The following is a 21,775-nucleotide window of genomic DNA, read 5'->3' as shown; positions in this document are numbered from 1 at the left end:
TGCTGCTGTTCCGGCCGCTCCTCCTCACTGCCGAGTCTGCCGCTGCCGCAAAGCCCGCCCGGCCGCCGAGCGAGCCCGCCAGCGCGACACAGCCCAAGCCGCGGGACCGGCCTGCTTTACGGCAGAGCCTCCTCGCGGGACCAGCCTTCCCCAGTCGCCTCAGCGGCCTCCACGTGGGGAGAGCGGCGCCCGGAGCAGCCGCCGCCATGAGGCGGCCCAGTGAGTGCGCGCGAGGGGCGCCCGGGACCGGGGCGGGCCGGCCGGCGCGGGACAGGGCCGCTAGGCCCCACGAGCGGGGAGGGGGGCAGCGGGCGCTTCCCTGTCGCGATCGAGCCTGTGAGGAGCTGGCACAGCTCCCCTCCCCCCTTCGCTCTCCGTGGGGGCGGGGGCTTTCTCAGAGCTGCTGCGGGGGGGAGCGACAGCGGTTCGCCCCCCTCGCCTCTGCTCCCCTCCGAGCCTGGGGCTCCGGCCCTGGAATTTGCTTCTGAGGCCTTGCTGGTCTGCCAGGGCGCTGCTTAACGCGTCACGTGTTCACACATGCCGGTCGCCGGTAGCCTTTGCAGGGTCGGGGCGAGATGGGGATGTGTGTGGAGCGGCGCGAGATTTTTTCCAATGTATAATTTTGGGGGAAGGGTCAAAAGATTCCCCCTTAGTGCTGCGACGCTATTCGCAAATTCTGCCCCATTTCAACAAATAGTTTGGGCCAAGGAAAAACTGAAGATTTTTGTTTTTAATAAAAAATCCAAAAAAAAATCTACCTTTTTGTTAATAAAATTTTGAAGCGTTTTGTTTCAAAACAGCGTCTTAAATTGAATTTGGCCAATTTAAAAAAATAAAACACAAATTGAGTGAAAACACCCTAAAGTTACTAAATTAAAACAAAAAGCTGGGACAAAAATTCTTTTTGAGTCAACTGAAGTATTTTTGGTCAATTTAATTTTCGTGTGTTTTTTCAATTCAACAAATGTTTTGGGAAAAATGGTTTTGGTTTAAATCGATTTTTCTTCTGATTTTTCAGTTCTGTCCCTTAACCAAAAAAATTGTTGTTTGGTAAACTCTGCATCTGTGGCTTCCACTCAGGTGTTGCTCATTAGATTTGTATTTGGAACGTGTATCCATTCTGCCTGATTATAACCCATATTGATGTTTTCAGAGTTGAAGAAGGCTAGTAAGCGCATGACCTGCCATAAACGATATAAAATCCAGAAGAAGGTAGGTCTCAATGCCAAATTTGCTATTAAGCATTCATATTAAAGGGACACTTGGATATATTTCAGCCCTAATGATGGATTATGTAAATACATGGATTTCATGGTGTTTAAAAACTAGCAACTGGCTCAAACTGTAAAGTTCAGCTCTGGATCCAAATTTGGGTGCGGTTTGGATGTAAAGCTTTGAGTAGAACCCACTTCTGTTTAAAGCATAACTAAATGTAGGTGCCCTAATGACCAAAATGCTTCTGGAGTGTGATATAATTTCTGTTTAACATTTATATTGCAGTCGTAGCCAGCCAAGTTGAGGCCCAACTGTGAGCCACCCATTCCATACGTAACTTGTTTGTCATTTTGCTCATCAGTTTATCTAAGATATTTCTAATGCACGATGGCATCTAAGCACCTAGTATTCAAATTAGGGTAGCATTAGCTTGCCCAGAGCATCCTCATTACTCTGATATCAGACATGTTTTTATTTTGTATTATTTCAAAGTTGGTGGTGTTTCTGCTGTTTGAATGAATGGGCATAAAAATAGAAAATGAATGTTGACTGAGTCCAATGTGCATTGTAATGCTAATGCTGGATGCTAATACCACAGTGTAAAGCAGGGGTCTTAAACTCAAATGACCACGAGGGCCACATGAGGATTAGTACATTGGCCTGAGGGCTGCATTACTGACACTTTCTTCCCCCCGCCCGGCTGCTGCCCTCCGCCCCACCGCCACTCCGCCTCTTCCCTGCCCCCATTCCAACCTCTTCCCTGAAATCCTCACCCCAACTCCGCCCCCTCCCTGTCCCCAGGGGGTGCAGGAGGGGTGTGGGGTGTGACAGGGGCTCAGGGCAGGGAGTTGGGGTGTAGGGTGCAGGAGGGATGAGGGATGCGGCACAGGGTGAAGGCAGGGGGTCGGGGTGTAGGAGAGGTGTGTCGGGGGCTCAGGGCAGGGAGTTGAAGTGTGGGGTGCAGGAGGGGTGTGGCAGGGGATAGGGATGTGGCAGGGGGATCAGGGCAGTGGGTTGGGGTGCAGGGTGTGGCAGGAGGTTCAGGGAAGGGGGTTGGGGTGCAGCAGGGGTCAGGGCAGTGGGTTGGGGTGTGGCAGGGGATCGGGGTGTGGCAGGGGGCTCATGGAAGGGGGTTGGGGTGCAGGAGGGGTGTAGCAGGTGGCTCAGGGCAGGGTATGGCAGGAGGTCGGGGTGTGGCAGTGGGTTGGGTTGCAGGAGGGGTATGACAGGGAGTTGGAGTGAAGGGTGTAGCAAGGGACTCAGGGCAGTGAGTCGGGGTGCAGGGTGCGGCAAGGGGTTCGACTGCAAGAGGGGTTCAGGGGGCAGGCTCTGGCCCAGCATGCACCGGGGGCAGGGCAGTCTCCCTGCCTGCCTGCACGCCCTGCCCCCGCACCACTCCAGGAAGCTTCTGGAACATGGGGAATGAGTGGAACAGGGGTGTGTGTTGCTGTTGTTTCAGGCACCACCCCCAGCATCTCCCATTGGCCAGGAACGGGGAACTGCGGCCAACGGGAGCTGCTGGGGGTAGTGCCTGACGCAACATCAACACACATCTGTGCCTCTCCTCCCCCACCTTCTTTCTGCTTCCTGGAGTGGCGTGGGGGCAGGGCGGGCAGGCAGGGAGCCCTCCCCCAGCATTTACCTAGAGCGGCTCCGGCCCAGCATTTACCTAGAGCGGCTCCGGCCCAACATGGGGAGGGGGGAGCTGTGTTTGAGACCCCTGGTGTAAAGAAAGTTCACACATGTAAAAAATAGGGCTGTCAGTTAATTGCAGTTAACTCACACGATTAACTAAAAAAAATTAATCGTTTTAATTGCATTGTTAAACAGACTATAAGTGAAATGTATTTAATATTTTTGAATGTTTTTCTACATTTAATATATTGATTTAAATTACAACACAGAATACAAAGTGTATGGTGCTCACTTAATATTATTTTTTATTACAAATATTTGCACTGTAAAAATGATAAATATTTTTCAGTTCACCTAATACAAGTACTGTAGTGTGATCTCTTTATTGTGAAAGTGCAACTTGCCAATGTAGATTTTTTTTGTTTGTTGTTACATAACTGAACTCAAAAACAAAACTGTGTAAAACTTTAGAATCTACAAGTCCACTCAGTCCTATTTCTTGTTCAGCCACGCTAAGAGAAACAAGTTTGTTTACATTTATGGGAGATAATGCTCCCTGCTTCTTATTTGCAATGTCACCTGAAAGTGAGAACAGGCATTCACATGGGACTTTTATAGCCAGCATTGCAAAGTATTTATGTGCCAGATATGCTAAACATTCATATGTGCCAGATATGCTAAACATTCATATGTGCCAGATATGCTAAATATTCATATGCCCCTTCACGCTTTGGCCACCATTCCAGAAGATATGCTTCCATGCTGATGATGCTCATTAAAAAAATAATGCATAAATTAAATTTGTGACTGAACTCCTTGGGAGAATTGTATGTCTCCTGCTCTGTTTCACCTGCATTCTGCCATATATTTCATGTTATAGTAGTCTGAGATGATGACCCAGCACATGTTGTTCGTTTTAAGAACACAAAGAAGGTATCAGTGTGAGATTTCTAAAGATAGCTACAGCACTCAACCCAAGGTTTAAGAATCTTGAAGTGCCTTCCAAAATCTGAGAGGGATGAGGTGTGGAGAATGCTTTCAAAAGTCTTAAAAGAGCAACACTCCAATGCGGAAACTACAGAACCCCCCACCCCCCACCCCAACTCAACCTTCTGCTGATGGCATCTTACTCAGATGATGAAAATGAACATGTGTCAGTCCGCATTGCTTTGGATTATTATCCAGGAGAACCCGTCTTCAGCATGGATGCATGTTCTCCGTAATGGGGGTTGAAGCATGAAGGGACATACGAATCTTTAACGCACCTGGCACATAAGCGTTTGGCTGAACAAGAAGTAGGACAAAGTGAACTTGTAGGTTCTAAAGTTCACATGGTTTTGTTTTTGAATGCAGTTATTTTTTTTGTACGTAACTCTACATTCCTAATTTCAACTTTCATGATAAAGAGATTGCACTACAGTACTTGTACTAGGTGAACTGAAAAATACTATTGCTTTTGTTTTTTACAGTGCAAATATTTGCAATAAAAATAAATATAGAGTGAGCCCTGTACCCTTGTATTCTGTGTTGTAACTGAAATTAATATATTTGAAAACGTAGAAAACATCCAAAAATATTTTAAAAAATGGTATTCTATTATCGTTTAACAGTGCGATTAATTTTTTAATGTCTTGACAGCCCTAGTAAAAATAGTTTTCTTTTTTAATGCCAAATACTTTTAAACAGAAAACCAACCAACTGCTTTGAAGTAATACAAAAACTAGGCAATACAGAACTTATTGTGAGTGGACATAGGGTTCAGCTGCAATGGGAAGTTGCTTTTAAATGTAGGGAACAAATCTACATTGTCAGATAGATGACATAATAACTTAAGTCTTTGAATATTTAACTTTTGCAGTATTCAGGGTCTGCTTATTTAAGCACAGCTACCTGCTGATTCAGTCTATAATTGAAAGCCCTTCACTCCAAACACAGAAAATCTTTATAGACATAAATATGAAGGAAGGAGAAGTGTGACGGTCTCTTTATCAAACTGGATTTGTGACTCCAATACCAGAGTTTGTTCTTTCTTGCCCATAGGTTCGGGAGCACAGCAGAAAACTCAGGAAAGAAGCCAAGAAACGTGGGCACAAAAAGCCCAAGAAAGATCCAGGAATTCCCAATGCTGCACCTTTTAAAGAAGAGGTTCTTCGTGAAGCGGAGCAAAGGAAGCAAAGGGTAAAATACAGCTTGTAATAGAAGGAAGAGGTTATGTGCATATCCCCACTTCGCCGGCCGAGCCCTGCTGCCACAGCCCTGGGGTAGCGGCAGCAGGGCTCCAGTGGTGATTTAAAGAGCCCTGGGCTCCCTGCAGCAGCCGGAGCCCCGGGCCTTTTAAAGCGCCGCCTGAGCCCCGCTTCCAGAGCCCCGGGGTTACCGCACTATATGCAAACCTGTGTTATATCGGGTCGCGTTATATCAGGGTAGAGGTGTACTTAAATTATGTGGGGAAGGGGGAAAAAGTCTCGCCAGTTTGACACTTGTATGATGAAATCCTCTGTATAGGCACCAAAATATTTGTGGGCAACATTAACACTGTTTGCTAATGTGACTACCCTGCCACAGAGGGACCATCTCTGACATCATTTTGAAGGTGTCTGGAGTGCCGATGAGAAGCACAGTTGGGAAAGTAACTGAAATACTTCCCTAATGGATTGTATTTTGAAAATGGACAGCCTACCCTAAATTCTCAATTACTGAGGGACAATCTTCACTCTTTGATATATTTATTTCCACAACCAACTCGCTGTATAACTTTTTATGAGTGATGTACCCGAATACTTGATGCTAATATCCAAACTGTATTGTTAAATTTATTCACATAAATTTGGGTTATTGCTGATTAAGTATTATATGTATCTTATGACTTTTAAAACAAACATTGTATTTGTGGATAATTTAAGCACTATACCCAGATGTACAGACACTCTTTTCTTGCCTGTGTATAATTTTTTAAAATTAGCTTTAATAAAATTATTTTTGTCTGTCTTGGCACCAAAGTATCTGAGTGCCTCCAAAAGTTTAATTGGCAGTAGTAATGTATCACCATTTCCATGATACAAAAGCAGGAGAAGAAATAAGCTCACACCAGCCAACCAGTTCTTTAAGCTCCCGCCCTTGATTTCTTAATAGTTCCAGACCAGTATCGGAGACGCATACACCAAGACTGAAAAGACCGTGGAGACTGAATATCCCTTTTCCTTCAATGCGACCACTCTAGGTCAAGATTAAGACCTAAACCATACTCTTGAATGAAATCCTGGTCCCACTGATATTTTGCCATTGAATTCACTGCAACCAGGATTTTGCTTCTTTTATGGATAGAGAACTTAGCTTTCTAGGGCTCTCAACCTGGCACCTTTCACTAGCACTAAAACTCATGCAAAATATTCAAAGAATAATCCTAGGTGGTAATGTGTAGCACTTTTAAAGCATTGCTCTTCATCTTCAAAGCACTTTACAAACAATCCTGATCATAAGTGGGGAGGAAGAATACTCTTTAGCTTATGAAATGTTGTTCTCTGTCTTGTTTTCTTGCAATTAGCTTGAAGAACTAAAACAAAAGCAGAAACTTGCTAGGCAGAAAGACCTTGAAAAGAAAAGAAAGCTACAGGCTAAAAAGAATGCTACCGAAGCAAATAAACATCCAGAGGAGAAGGTATGTATGTGTAGTATAATTCTTTTTTCAAAGAGGCTAGTTCACTTGCAGCACAAGAGAGAAACTTTCCATCCTCTCATAAAGCCTAATCCAGCAGCCTTTGAAGTCTATGGCAGAACTCCCATTGTCTTCAAGTTGGACCAACAGAAGAGACTTGGTGTAGTGATAGAACTAGTGAGAACATGGAAGTTATTATGCATCCCTTTTAATCAAAGTATATATAGGGGTGTCAGGTTTACTGCTAACGTCAAGTAACATGTATTCCCTGATTGTTGCTTTTTCATGCTATCAGAAATATTGCAGTTCTAGTTGCTATTACCTTCTATTGTGTAAAGACAATATTTTAATTTGTGGCTTCAGATTCTCTTATCTCCTCCCATCGTCTTTTCATTCAGGAATCAACCATGAAACTAAAAGCAAAATCTAACACACTGCTGGATAAAAATTCGAAGAAGTCATTTTGTAGAGAACTTAAAAAGGTAGGCACCTTTAATTATTACTTTCTATATTTTCATCAGCATCCAAAAAAATTAATTTGATACTTTCCTTTTCAGTTAAGAGGTTTATATATTATGGACTTTGTTAGAGAACAGTACACTTTTAGGGTCCCAGTGTTGTAAAGGTGCTGAGCACTCTCAACTCCCATTGTGGGCATTCAGCACTTTTGAGCACTATCCCTCTTGGGCTGAGGTCAAGGAGCATTTTACCAAAGTACTTCAGGATCAGGTTATTTATCATTAAACTCTCATTCCCAATTAACTAACATCTGCCTGCTTAAAGAAAAAGATGAAGGGGCTTCACTTTTCTGTCCTGCAAGACAGAGGCCTACCATACCCTTGTATTGTTACACTTCTTTTGCAATGATAGGTTGATACTGACCCAAGTGTTAGAACTGACTGAGAAATCCAATGGGCTGTTGCCAATAGGATGGAAAAAAATGAAAATTCTTTGATATTTTAGTTTGCTATAAAACCCTTTTATCATTTGAGATCACAACAACAAAGATTTCCACACACATTCTTCACGATTGCCTGGGAGACCTCATTAAAAATTGAATAAAGCAAGTTTGATCAGTGCAGAAAATTGATCTGTTCTTGATTAACTGCTTTTGTCTCCATTACTGTAGAGCAAAAGAAAAATCACTCTGAAAACTCTGCCTTACAAGTAATACAGATTATATCATTGAAAAATTCTTTTTTTTTTTTTGCACAAAACCTTGTGTATAGCCCGTTTTACAATTTTTTCCCTTCTAAAGCAAGTCTGTTTTCCCTGTGTGTGTGGGTCTTTCATACAGGAGAGAAACGCTTTAAAAATGGGAAAATGCAATTGTAAAATGATAAAATTGGTAGAGGACTCAGGCCTTGTCTACACTACAAAGTTTTGCTCCGGTGTTCCTAGTGCAGGGCAGAACTGGAGCATTCCATGCTAATTATTTGCTCTTCGTTCACCAAAGGGAGCAGCATGCTCAGCTCTCAGATACTTCCCAGAGATTTGAAAGCGGAGGGGTGCATGCCAGTGCAGGGCAGCAGAGATCAAAACAGTGGGCAGAGTGGTAAGGGCAGGCAGGGAAGCCAGTTCTGGGGACAAAACAAACAGTGTCTACATTGATGCTTTGTCGCTTTAACTTTGCTGCAAAAAGCTTTATGCCTCTCGTTGAGGTGGTTTTATTTTGTCGGCGAAACTTTGTAGTGTAGACAAGGCCTCAGACAAATTGAAACTACTTTTAAATAAATAATTCTGGAATTAACTCAATTTCAAGCTAATTGTGTCCCTTTAATTATTGAAACCTTGTTAGAACAGGCATCATTGCTCACTTTTAACTGAAGGAGATTGTTGGATTTAAAGATGACAAACTGTCTTAACCTTGACACCCAGACTTCTGCATTGTAAGCTCTGTGTGGTGGTGAGTGTGTCTTCCTTGTACAATGCTAAGAGTTAAGGAGTCAAACAGTAACTAAATTTGTTTTCCTGTGTTGTCTTAAAATAAACTGCAAAAATGTAAGTTGACTTTTTATATAATGGAAAGCTCAATTACAGGTCATTCTTTAAAATGAAAATTTCATTGTAATGAGAGAACAGTACTGATGATTTCAGAGATGTTCCCTGTAATGCTGTTTCTAATCTTGTGGATGGGAATGTATTTTCTCTATTCCACTTCAGGTGATTGAGGCTTCAGATATAGTCCTGCAGGTCTTAGATGCCAGAGATCCCCTGGGCTGTCGGTGCTCCCAGGTGGAGCAAATCATTACTCAGTCTGGAGGAAACAAAAAGCTACTATTGGTGTTAAACAAAATCGGTAAGTGAAACAGTCTGTTTTGTACAGATGTTTAGTCACTCATAGGATTCTGTATTAGTGTATGAGCTATGAGGAAGATACCAATGTAGTCTGAGATACTACTGATGACTAAGATCCAACTCTGAGCTCGCTGTCTTGTTCAAGGAATTACACTTTCCCATTTTTATATGTTTTCTCACCTCTTGCTGTGTGACAAGATCCACACAAACAGGTCAAACTGACTATTGAACATATTTTATTTATTTATTTTTTTAATGGTGCAACTGTTTGCGTAAGAGCAAAAAAGATTCAATGTTAAGGACAGAGTAGCCTTCTCAGAGGTGACTGGGTAATCTCACCTACTATACCAGCTACTGTGTGGAACAAAAGCTCCTAAAACTATACATGATATTAAAGACTGAATCTAATGGCTGAAAACAGAAAGCAATTCTTTAGATCCCAGGCTAAATAAATTCCGTACAGTGACACTTGAAGTTCATTAGAGTGAAAGGTCTGTATTCCTTTCCAGATCTGGTACCAAGGGAGAACTTGGAGAAATGGTTACATTATTTGAAGAATGAGTTTCCAACAGTCGCTTTTAAATCCTCAATGCAGCTGAAGGACAGAAGTGTGGTAAGAGCACTGCTGTCTCTCTTGTGTAAGACAGAATCATATGTGTGTCGCTGGGTTGAAACATGATGAAAAGCAAGGACTCTTGACAGGAAGATGAAGATTGCAAGATCCAACTCTGATTTCTCCCAGTTAAAATACAAAGTTCTACTGATCTGGGGGGTGGGGGGGTGTTATGGCCAACTGGCTGTGCTCCTGCAACTGATACTTTTGGCGTGGTGGGACAGTGACGAGCAGTCTTAGAACGTTTCTGCTTGGGGTGGGGAAACTTCACAGTTGTTGGTGAATTCTTGCTTCAGTAATGCACACTACTAATTATGACTGGAAAATTGCATTGAGGCAAAGCAACAAGCTAAGGATTTTTACTGAAAGACACACAAAATGGAATCAGCATTGAATGAATGAGGAAGTCCTGAAATCTAAGGTCTTGTCTACAGGAGACCATTGCACTGGTTTAAATTTAATCTGTTTTTAAACCAATTTAATTAAACTGGTTTAAGCCTCTGAGTGAACACTTATTTCCATCCCAAGCTTGTACATTACTAAGAGTGGTATTTGGAATTTTTTCACGAAGAGTTGGGGTAATAGAGAAATGGCCTCCTCACTGCCCATCTCCCATTGGAGCATGATAATACATATCTTTTGATTCTTGCATGCATTAATTTAAGACCCTAATAATATTTGTGTAACACTTTTAATCAGAGAGACTTAAAGTGCTTTGCAAACGCATGCTAATCTTCACTGTGCCACAGTGAAATAGATAAGCATCATCTGCATGTTGAAAGTGCAGAAACTCAGGCACAGAGATTGTGGAGCCCTTAGATTAATAAACAATTGTTCATGCAAGTAGTCCCATTGAAATCAGTGGGATTACTTGAATGAATGCTCAGCAAAGTGAGTAAGGGCTCCTCCCCATTCTGGCTTTATGTGACTTTCCCAAGGTCATACAGTGATACTTCAGCACAGCCGGGAATGGAAGCACAAGTCCCATTAGTCATAAGAATGGCCGTACCGGGTCAGACAAAAGGTCCATCTAGCCCAGTATCTGTCTACTGACAGTGGCCAATGCCAGGTGCCCCAGAGGGAGTGAACCTAACAGGCAATGATCAAGTGATCTCTCTCCTGCCATCCATCTCCATCCTCTGCCGAACAGAGGCTAGGGACACCATTCTTTACCCATCCTGGCTAATAGCCATTAATGGACTTAGCCACCATGAATTTATCCAGTTCCCTTTTAAACATTGTTATAGTCCTAGCCTTCACAACCTCCTCAGGTAAGGAGTTCCACAAGCTGACTGTGCACTGCGTGAAGAAGAACTTCCTTTTATTTGTTTTAAACCTGCTGCCTATTAATTTCATTTGGTGACCCCTAGTTCTTATATTATGGGAATAAGTAATTAACTTTTCCTTATCCACTTTCTCAACATCCCTCATGTTTTTATATACCTCTATCATATCCCCCCCTTAGTCTCCTCTTTTCCAAGCTGAAGAGTCCTAGCCTCTTTAATCTTTCCTCATATGGGACCCTCTCCAAACCCCTAATCATTTTAGTTGCCCTTTTCTGAACCTTTTCTAGTGCTAGAATATCTTTTTTGAGGTGAGGAGACCACATCTGTACACAGTATTTGAGATGTGGGAGTACTATGGATTTATATAAGGGCAATAATATATTCTCAGTCTTATTCTCTATCCTCTTTTTAATGATTCCTAACATAGTCAGTTCACATTGCTAGATGCATGGTCTCCTTAACATTTTGAAGGACTGCCCTCCTTACTGCCAGTCAATTCAGATGCACTTTAATTGGTATCTCATCAAGTCCCTTCCTTCTAGTTGGAAGAAAGATGCTGTAAAGGCCATCCAAGAGAGGTATATTGGAGTAGAATGTACATTTGGATTCATATTTAACATCTCAAACACATACAGTTAAAATGGGTCCATCCTATGTTTTTATTTTTGAATTTTATAGCAGGAGAAGCAGCTCAGAAAGAAGAGAGCTCACATTGACTTGTCAAGAGGCAGCATGTGTTTTGGAAGTGAGTGTCTTTTGAAGCTTCTTCGAGAGCACTGCAAGACTCAAGACAAAGCCATTCAAGTTGGGGTGATAGGTAAGGTGTATTTCTTTTCCTTACAAAGAAACTGCAGTATTACACAAGCTGGGTGATACAACACAATCAGTAGGTGCTATCTCACATCTCAGGCTTTGAAATACTTTGTGGCCTTTTACTGAACATTCTTAGGTTTGACGTGGGACTTAGTATAGCTGCACCCAGTGATGCCTCTTGCACTTCCTACTCATCAGAGGTATCTCTCATATGTGTGTCTAACATTGGTGACCAACTGATGATTGAATATGTGACCAGTCTGGCTATGGGAAGCACAAAAAAATCTGACGCTAGTTAATTTACCAGATTGAATGCTAACCAAGTCATGTAGCTCTTCTCAACCAGCACTGCCTCTTTTTACACTTGATGGATCCTTGCTGTGATTTTTAATTTATTTTACGTCACTTTTCTTGTCCTTTTTACTACTAGAGTGAGAAATGAGGATATATACTTTGTCTGACTGTTACAGTGAAGACTTCAGATCCAACTCTGATCTCACTCTGACTACATGTATTAAAGCCAATAGTTCTGATCTAATTTACTAGGGTTTCTTGTTTAACTAATTAGGGTATTTTTACCATTCGTTTGTGTTTTTCTTCACATTAGGCTACCCTAATGTGGGGAAGAGCAGTATAATCAATAGTCTGAAGGAGGTGCGTGTCTGTAATGTGGGGCCAGTCAGAGGCGTTACCAAGTAAGTTTAATTTGATGAAACCATTGGTTTTGTAGTTATATTCTGATTATGTACATTTCCTAGCTGTTTCAATTGGCTACAGCATTCTCCACTGCCTGTTCTGATCAGTCATTGTAACTGAGTACCACTCCCTAAACAGCTGCTGCATTTCAGTGGTGGACAGAGTATGCCCCTATATGTAGCTTTTAAAGTGCAGTAGGATCTCTGTGTGAAAAGGTCAGCTCACTTCTTGATGCCTCCTCGTGGCTGGGCATGGTATAGCAACTCTATCCCTTAGGGTCGGCTGCCTCTGGTTGCTCCGCCTCTTGAGTGGCCTGTGCCTCTTCCTGTGACATGGCCCTCTGGCCAGGTCACTTTCAAGTCTCTCCCCCTTTTTTGGGGTGTGTGGGTGTGTGTGTGTCAGTCCAGAACAAAAAGCAAGGAGAATTAACACAAACAAACTGAATTAGTAACAGAGGAAGGAATGCCTCCCTCTCAGGGTGTATCAGGATCAGGCCCTCCCCTCAGAGATGTTCCTTCAGGCAGTGGCTGTCAGGACAGATACTGTCTTCCTTCAGCCCTATCCTCAGGAGCTGAGGATTGCAGCTCTGCTCTCTTCCCAGGTCTGCTCACAAGAGAGCTGTTCTGCTCCCTTTTAACTCCTCCTCTAGCCTGTGCATCTCTTTGAGGTGTGGTTGACTGAGCCCAGAGCAACTCCTTAATCCCTTATTGCCCAGTGTGGAGTTGTACACCCCATCACACTCAGGATGAAAGTCTAACATCTTTTATTTTCAATTTTAGAATACTGTCAATTTTTGTATTAATTTTGAGATAAATGCCTTGTCTCTAGACACAGCCAGTGCTTTTAAATCTGATTTGAGACGGGCTTGTCCAGTGGCTGCTCTTGCAATTTGAGTCCAAGGATAAGCTCTGATTTGCATAAAGAGCAGATTGCAGCCTTCATATGATGCAGAGGCTACCAATATGTGATGCTTTGTTTCTGTCTGAGCAGCTAGACCTGTTACTTGTAGGCTCCTGCACCTTTTCATTAAAGATGAAGGCACCCATGGGCCACATAATAATACTTGGGGTGACATATAGCCAGCAATACTGACCCATAGAGGGGCAGAAGTTTTATTGGGAAAGGTTAGACACCGTGCAGATAAATAGGTGCCCCACTCAGGTCACTCTCAATGAATCACTTGCACAGCCATGAATAGAACCTTGGGGGTTTAACACTTTGCTTCTTACTCTAATCACAACGCTACTTTGCTTTAGATTTCCACTGTATGTGAAGCACATGATGATGCATTGGAACTGACTTTGCATGAGGAGTTTGTATTCAATCCAACACTGAGCTTCATATTTTGCTAGTTCTCATCCTTTAGCAAATGCTTCGTGGTGGTTGATTTATGCTGACTTACTGACAGGATGCATTTGCTCTCTCAAAGGTGCATGCAGACAGTCCATATTGACAAACAAATCAAGATGATAGACAGCCCAAGCATCATTGCAGCCCCTTCCAACTCTGCTCTTGCTCTGGCTTTGAGGACCACCACAGATATTGAAGAATCAGGAAAATTATTAGATGCAGTAAATGCTATTCTGAAGCACTGCAGTAAACAGCAGGTAAGTTATTGCATGGCTCCACTGTCTTTCTTATCTCATCCCGATGCATCTAGGTCCTGCATACCTTTATTGCTCCAACAAAAGGTGATCTTGCTTTCTGGCCTGCAAGGTTAGCTTTTGTAAAGGGATAGCATTCAATCTACTGCAAGTTGAATGCATGAGGTCCCTCGGATGGGAAGCTTCATTGACACAGAGAACCAACTTACTGGTGCTATATCTATCACACAAAATCTAACTCTTAATGTTGGCAGACAGGTAAAATGCACCAGATCCTCTCAGCCAGTTGCCTCTTTCCCAGTGAGACTTCTGACAGTACATTTTTATAATTAATTTGATGAAATATAATTAACTTAGTCACATCGTTTTATTAGCAGAGTGAGAAATGAGGATACACTCAGTGTCTTACTGTTACAGTGAAGACATCAGATCCAACTCTGATCTCATTCTGAATGTTCAATGCTTTAAAGCGAATACTGATCTAATTCCCACTGAGGTCTACAGAGTTAGGTCTCTGTGGACCGCCATTGCTGTTTCACGGGAGAGGTGAGAAAACTATACATGGATCAATTGGAATAAGAACACTGATAGTAATACCCGTCTGTGGCAGCTGCATTTGCTGATGGAATAGCTACTTTTGCTCTGTAATGTGTGGTGCCAAAAGTAAAAGAAATAAAGGACTTCCCCAACTATATCTCCTTACTTCTCTTTCTGTGTGCGCCTCCTCAGTAGGAACTAGTCTTAAAACAATTGGATTTGTACTTTCATTCCTAAAATCATGAGAGAACTAAATGGACCAGATTCTTAATGAACCCTTGTCCACATTGTTTTTTTGTTTCAGATGATACTGTACTACAACATCCCAGACTTCAGAAACTCTGTAGAGTTTTTAACTTTACTTGCACAAAAAAGGGGAATGCTGAAAAAGGGAGGTGTCCCTGACACACAGAGTGCAGCTAAATTACTACTTTATGACTGGACGGGGTAAGGATGTTTTGATTTTGTTTCAGTATATGAACTTCTTTCCAACCAAACCCAATCATTTTACAACAGTGTCACCAGAAGCTCCGGGTACTAACAAATGACAGGGGAGGTTTAGTTAAGTGGCTCTCTTCATCCTGCTTCAGCATACTACACCAAAGGGGTCATTAGTTGAACTTGCTTGACAGCAGAGCTACAGAATGGGAAGGAGAATGAGCTACTATTTAATTAATCTTTGGAACTTGCTTAAGAAAATGGAGTAAAGGTCCCTGTGTACACAGATCTACAGCAAGTTTGCTGAACTCTGCCACAGCACAGCTCCAGCAGAGTTTTGCCATGGGAGTTTTGTCCTTCCTTTGAACCATTGAGTCAATATAGTCCTCTTCCATAGGCATGTAATGACAACAGGGGGTGCTACTACCCCTGAAATGAATCTTTACTGACTCTCAGTGGAGCAGATTACTGTCACGCCAGTGGAAAAGGTCCACAGTAATTATCTGCAATATACAGCAATTTATTGAGAAGGAATTACACAAGCGGTAAAGAGTTATATTAACTTCTGTGTTAGACATTAAGAGCTATACATTCCTCTTAACGAGTCTTTCACAAACAGACCCTGTGCTAGCTTCACGCAGTTCCTGCTTGGAAAACAGAGAAGGTGGTTACCAATTTTATAGACTGCTGCTTCCCTCCTGGTCTGTTCTTCTCAGCCCTCTGGTCTGCCTCAGATTCCCTCGAGGCAAGGCCTTGGTTGCCTTGAGACCCTCTGGTTCACAGTCCTACTTGAGCCCACGGTGCAGAGTTTTGGCTACTCTTGTCTAGCAGCGTTGCTTCTTCAACAGGGCCAGTTCTAGGCATCAGTGCTCCAAGCATGTGCTTGGGGCACAAAAAGCCAGGAGCCGGCCCCAAGCGGAGGTGAGCTGCAGCGGTGAGGAACGCGGAGAGGGCTGCAGGAAGTAACCGGGGTAGGGGGGGCAGAGGAACCCCCCCCCAGCTCACCTCTGCTCCACTGCCACCTGCTCCCCCGAGCGCACTGCTGCTCCCCCCTCCCTCCCAGGCTTGCCGTGCGCCAGGGAGGAGGGAGAAGCGGAGCGGCAGTGGCGCGCTCAGGTGAGCTGCGGTGGTGGGGGGCGTGGGGAGGGCTGCAGGAAGTAATGGGGGGGGGGCAGAGGAACCGCTCCTCCCCCAGCTCACCTCATCCTCCGAGCGTGCCACCTCTCCACTTCTCCCTGCTCCCTCCCAGGCTTGCCTGGGAGGCAGGAGCAGGATGGGAAATATTGCATTCCTGGGGAGGAGGCGGGGCCAGGGATTTGAGGAAGGGGTTGGAATGGGGCAGAGTTGGGACAGGGAGGTGGGGGGAAATTTTCTTGCTTCAGGCGGCAAAAAACTTGGAGATGGCCCTGTTCTTCAAGCGTCAATTAAGGAATTACAACCAACAGTAATTGACTTTTTGCTTAATTCTTATACTCTTTTTTTCCTCAGAAGAGTCACATGTCTTAAAAGCATGGCCAGCTGGCGGGTGGATACTAATATTTACCTAACTAGTGTTATAGAAGGGGCTGGAGGACAGGGGGGTGGTACCGAAGGAACCACATTTACTCACATCGCCCCACATTTACTCACTCATCAGACATTCACTCTGTCTCTGCGTGATGTCCTTGCTGTAAGGTCACTATAACCAGGTCTACCTGTGCTCCATGCTGGAACTCTATACATGTGATATTTATTTTTGCATGGGCCCAGATTTGCCAACCAATAGGTTCAATATCATTCGTACATGCAGACTTTGCCAGTCCTTTATCAAATTTGCTTCTGCTTAAAGAGGAACTGCTCCCAGGATCCTCTGCAGCCATTCAGCCGTGTTTGTCATGTCACGTTATGCTCACATTAATTCAGTATGGCCACACCAATTTAGCACCATCCCACAGCATGGATGCACCATTTGGTCTGTTTAGATTTATAGCAGTTCCCATATTCCTTAGAGTTCAGCTAAATAATAGTGTTGAGATTTTATAGCTGATGTGGTCTGTACTGACAGGAAAAAAGGTGTAATTCCTCTTTCCCCCTCTAGAGAATGCCAAGAACTTAATATTGATATAAAATATGTAAGACAGATTATATAGTCAGAATTTTTCTGTTGAAGTTCGCAAAAATTACAAGTCTTATGTTGAGATATGTGAGAAGAAACATCACTTCTTGGGTTGTATTTTTTTTTTTTTTTTTTTAAACACTGGGGTGCCTTTAAGCATGTTGCTGGTTTTAGTTAGTGTGTTGTCAAATCCATTTTAATTCCAGTATTTTCTTTGCCCAGTGCCAAAGTTAGTTACCATTCATTGCTTCCTGCATCACGGAGTCTGTCACCACACCTCACCAAGGAGGTGGTAGCGGAAATGCAGCAGGGTTTTAACTTAGAGGAGCTGGCAAAGGATAATATGAACACTATTAAAGGTGAGACTCGTCTTTGTAATGCACTACCACAGTTATGGTGGGTATGATTTTAGCACACAGCTCTCAAATAAGAGCCCTATTTTAGAGACAAATGATGTAGCTGTAACCTGTATTACACAGTTATTACTTAGTTGGCTAGTCCTTTGTTTCCACTAATCTGCATGAACCTTTTTTTGAGTGCTTGAATCCTCCTGTTCTTTATACTGCCCTTCCCCTCAAATTCCTTATTTTGCCAAGTCATATGCTGAGATCCAAAGCCTTCACTACATAGCTGCCTTCTCTGTGGTACTATGGGAAAAGTTGCTTCCATGGAGACTTCCTCCTCACTGGCACTGTTTCTTTATGGATTTTTTTTTAAGGGGGTGGTGATATGTGGCTATCTTTGCCTGGCCCTGACCTGAAAGACATAACCACCTTGAGAGTCCTTTGTATTCTCTGAAACTTCATTTTGGGGTCCCCCCTTATAAGCCTTATGGGCATGCAGTCCCCTCTTTGGGGCAGCTTCCAGAATTCATGTTCCTGTAAGAGTGAAATAGCTGTGTGGTTTGCACCTCCTCTTCAAGTCTGTCCATGTCTAACAATACATGTATATAACAACTTGATGCTTCAGATTAAGATTGGGATACGTCCCCTTCACTGTAAAATTCTAGGGTCCACGCTGCTGCCAGTTTTAATCAGCATGTTAAAGTTACTAAATATTTTGAGTAAGGCTGACCTAGTGGCTAGAGTACAAGACATGGAATCAATTTTTTTCTCAACTATACAACTGATTCACTCCAGGTCACTGGATAAATCACTTAATCTGTCTGCTTGAATTTCTCCCATCTTGAAAAGGGGAGGAAACAGCATAAAGAAGCTATGTATGGTATTTTAACTAAGAATCTATTTCTATAGTCAGCAAAGAATCCTGTGGCACCTTATAGACTAACAGACGTTTTGCAGCATGAGCTTTCGTGGGTGAATACCCACTTGCATCTGAAGAAGTGGGTATTCACCCACGAAAGCTCATGCTGCAAAACGTCTGTTAGTCTATAAGGTGCCACAGGATTCTTTGCTGCTTCTACAGAACCAGACTAACACGGCTACCCCTCTGATACTTTCTATAGTCAGTTTGTCAGACTGCTGTATTGTTAACTGATTGGTGACCATGGGTGCATGCTAAGGTCAGTTCAGAACTTGGATCCTCTCTGCCACACTTAAGTTTTATTTTCTTTCCTGCAGGGGATGGGAAGTTGATTTACCCTTTGGGAAATGGATACCCATATATATCTGTTCATTACATCTAGGTCCATCTGTTAACTTTATTAATAGAGGTGTCCAATATCTTTCACAGCTGTAAAATATCCCAATCTGGCAAGCAGTATCGTTTTCCAGTCTTCTGGCTTGACCAATGGGACAGTAGAAGAGAATGAACTAACTGAGGGAACATCAGAACTGGAGAACATGGAAACAAGTGAAGAAGGGGAGGATTTAACTGAAGATGACCAGGACAGCGATGAGGAAGAGGAAGCTGTTGAAGAGGCAAGACATAGCTGATAAAAACCAATCAGTATCACGGCTTGTAAATGGAGAGGGTATCCACTGTAGAGGTAGCAGGGGAAACCACCTATTCTCTCCTCTAGAGAGTCTGTTAGCCTGACTACAAAAAGAGGGGAAGGAGAGGTAGAGAACTTCATTGTTATGGTCAGGAAAGTGAGTGCCTAAGAATGGCACTATCCTACTCAGACTTTGTGCCTTGCATCTGAGTCCTGTCTTCATTTTACTGTACATTTTTATGGGCTTTTTTAAAACCAGTTTTCTCCTTACATCTGCAGAGCTAACAGCTCTGGAAGAGTGAGCTGGATTTTATTCTGGCTCATCCATCAACCAAATTGTTAATTAAGTGTCGGCTGTAGAATTCTCAGAAGCACATCATGGTGATGATATAGGAGCCAGATAGAATCCACCTTGTCTTTCAGATCCTAGCATAAGTTTGTGGCAGTAGTGCTCAACTGAGTGAACTTGCTACAGAATCATTGAGCAACAAACTTAGAACTTCATAAAGTTTATTTTTATAGTCACTTTTTAAAGCACTGAATGAACAAAAGCTACTCAAAATGAATATAAAATTATTCATCTTCAACTAACTTCTAGCTCCACTCATCACTTGAGGAAATCAAAATGTTTTCTCTTAACCTTCTCTGGTAAAGTCTCCAAACTATTTGTTAACAACTCAGTTCTGCTTACACCGGGAGAACGAGTTTGGTGTGTTATCATCCCTGTGCCTTCCTGAAATACTGGTTTATGGCAGCTTATCCAGTTTTAAATTTGAAGCTTGGCCATGAAGTAGTGCAACCTATAGCAGCTTTGGTGTGTTAAACCTTCCCATGCTGATTAACAAAACCTGGTGGGTTTTTTTCTTTAGTGCTCAAAATTTATGAAATCTGACCATATTGCACTTGACAAACAATGGTTGAGCTGATGTGTTCCTAAAACAAGAACTGATATGGGTTGGTGTTTATAAAGTAGAGTGACTAGGCAACTCTTTAATAAGCTGCAAGCTGTAACTGGTTTACTATTTGTAGGAATTCATGATTTATGTAATTCTGGTGCAAATAGGTTTGATTTCCCAGCTCTGCTGTGCCAGTGTAGTAACCCCAGTAGAGAAGCAGTCACCTCCACCTGTGAATGTTGAATGTCTGACCATGTAACAGATGGAAAAAAATCCTGTTCATCATTTCATTAAGCTTACCTCTTACTCAGTTTTTAAGTGGTAATTCTCAGTGTGACTGAAGTGATCCTTGCCAAACTGTAATGTCTAATAATTCTGCATATGCTACTTGCCTACCATGAAGAATTTACATCTAAATGTTATTTAAAAAAAAAAAAAAAAAGCTGGGAGGGCGAAGGTGAAGCCCAGTATGATTGAGCAGTACGCTATAGCACAAGTCTTACTAGTTTGAGGATTTTTTTCTTTTAAAGATTATCAGTGCCTTTGCGGTAATAGAGCTGGAATGGTTAAAGCAGCACATGCTTTTGCTGGATGCTCTACATAAAAATATTTAAACATTTAATAAAACTCTTTGAAATGGTAATGTGAATTGGAATCCGTACACCTGCTGATCAGTCACTGCAACTATGTAAGGAGCACCAGTTCTGTGGGAGTGGTAGATCTGTTATAGTAGTCTCCCCTATAAAGGGAAGTTTATTCCTACTGCTGACTGAAAAAAACAGCAATAATATCTGTAACTTTGTTTTAGGAAAGTGATGTTCAGACAAGCAGCAAAACAAACCCTGCAAAACTGAGCGTGGAGGATGGAAGCTCAGAAAAGCAAACAGCAGGTATGTATTTAAAGCCCGTGACTTAAGTAATAAATACATCATTCCCTGTAACAGTGTCAATCTAGTATTGATTTCAGTCTAACAGATTCTCTCTTCTGAAGGTGAACAGTCCCGTACTTTATCATTCAACTTGGATGAGACAACTGATCAGGATGATGTTTATGATTTTAATACAGATTATGTGTAAAGACAGAAAAACATACACTCAAAGGCCTAATTTTGAGAAGGGCATTGTTAACTTTCTAAGTAGCTATAAAGCACTCTCTCCTTTGGCCTCTTTCAGTCCTATGGACCTTGCTTGCAAGAGGCTGCTGCAAAGAACCGATATCTCTACTGACGTGAAATATTATATAGAATGCAACTTACACATGATTTTCAAACTTAATGTTTTGTTTTCTAGAACTGTGTATACTTCAGTTTTGTAAATGTTGTAGTTCTCTACACTAAACTTCTGTAAAAAGATTTTATTAAATGAATCTTAAGGACTAAATAGCCTCTGAGTCTTATATGTACTGTAGGAAAAAGGTGTTTCAGAAGAAGTTACTACTGTTTTCCATTTTGTAACTATAAGATAAACATTAAAGTTGACACAGTATAAACTATGAAATTGTAGATATTGTTTTCACCCTCACTCCATTCAGATCACAAATACCTACACTAGGAAGAATCTAATCCTTAGCAAAAGGTATCAAAGCTCTTTCAACCAAGGCAACTTCACAGTACAAAGTTAAATAGTAATTACTGTCAAATTAACCCGCAGAATTTAGTCTTGACTACATAAAAACCTTCCTACACTAAAAAAAAAAAAAAGTCAAGCTAACTATAACAATCTCTATTCACTGCACACACAGAAAATCTGTCATGTGCATGCTTAATACCTTCAGCTTGGTGCAAACTTGAAAGGTGATAAAATGTATATTCTGCCTTATATGACAAGAGGTAAATACCTCCTGCAACCCGCCTATTGCTAAAGAAACCGTTTGGTGCAGAAACAGATCACAATAATATACCTTAAGGAATGCTAAAAATTGACATTCAATGTGTAACCTCTTGAATTACACTTACCAGCTGGGAGAAAAGGAGATGCACATGCAAAACAGCTATGCTAGGACTCCAGCTGCTTGGCTCTGCTTAATTTAAAGGGCCAGGCTCAGAAAGGCATGCTGTGATATTTCCTTTAATAGGGCAGTGTTCCCCTGGTGAGTTACTA

General features: G+C 42.2%; 1 protein-coding gene and 5 non-coding genes across 8 annotated transcripts; all 6 read left to right on the top strand.

The window, feature by feature from the left end:
- The first annotated feature begins 53 nt into the window (after positions 1–53).
- Positions 54–21,097, top strand: GNL3 (G protein nucleolar 3). 3 transcript variants are annotated; one of them, XM_045023633.1, is made up of 15 exons: positions 54–219; positions 1,154–1,212; positions 4,891–5,028; positions 6,395–6,508; positions 6,904–6,987; positions 8,669–8,804; positions 9,313–9,416; positions 11,381–11,519; positions 12,123–12,210; positions 13,641–13,818; positions 14,657–14,799; positions 17,108–17,244; positions 18,578–18,765; positions 20,484–20,565; positions 20,667–21,005. In XM_045023633.1, exons 1-15 carry the CDS (start codon positions 207–209, stop codon positions 20,750–20,752), a joined length of 1,689 nt encoding a protein of 562 aa, XP_044879568.1. In that variant the 5' UTR covers positions 54–206; the 3' UTR covers positions 20,753–21,005. The 3 variants fall into 3 exon arrangements, with proteins under 3 accessions (XP_044879568.1, XP_044879566.1, XP_044879567.1); XM_045023631.1 differs by having other exon boundaries at positions 68–219; positions 20,849–21,097; XM_045023632.1 differs by having other exon boundaries at positions 167–223.
- Positions 8,868–8,939, top strand: LOC123375244. The gene has a single exon (XR_006581365.1). It is a non-coding gene; the product is annotated as a small nucleolar RNA SNORD19 (small nucleolar RNA).
- Positions 9,466–9,547, top strand: LOC123375249. Its single transcript, XR_006581370.1, has one exon. It is a non-coding gene; the product is annotated as a small nucleolar RNA SNORD19B (small nucleolar RNA).
- LOC123375243 lies at positions 11,949–12,022 on the top strand. The gene has a single exon (XR_006581364.1). It is a non-coding gene; the product is annotated as a small nucleolar RNA SNORD19 (small nucleolar RNA).
- On the top strand, positions 13,478–13,556 carry LOC123375246. The gene has a single exon (XR_006581367.1). It is a non-coding gene; the product is annotated as a small nucleolar RNA SNORD69 (small nucleolar RNA).
- Positions 14,196–14,269, top strand: LOC123375245. The gene has a single exon (XR_006581366.1). It is a non-coding gene; the product is annotated as a small nucleolar RNA SNORD19 (small nucleolar RNA).
- Positions 21,098–21,775: the final 678 nt, after the last annotated feature.

Source organism: Mauremys mutica, chromosome 7 (assembly GCF_020497125.1).
Source record: "Mauremys mutica isolate MM-2020 ecotype Southern chromosome 7, ASM2049712v1, whole genome shotgun sequence".
Lineage (NCBI taxonomy): Eukaryota > Metazoa > Chordata > Testudines > Geoemydidae > Mauremys > Mauremys mutica.
Note: the sequence above shows the minus strand (reverse complement) of the source record. Positions and strands in the feature narration are given on the sequence as shown.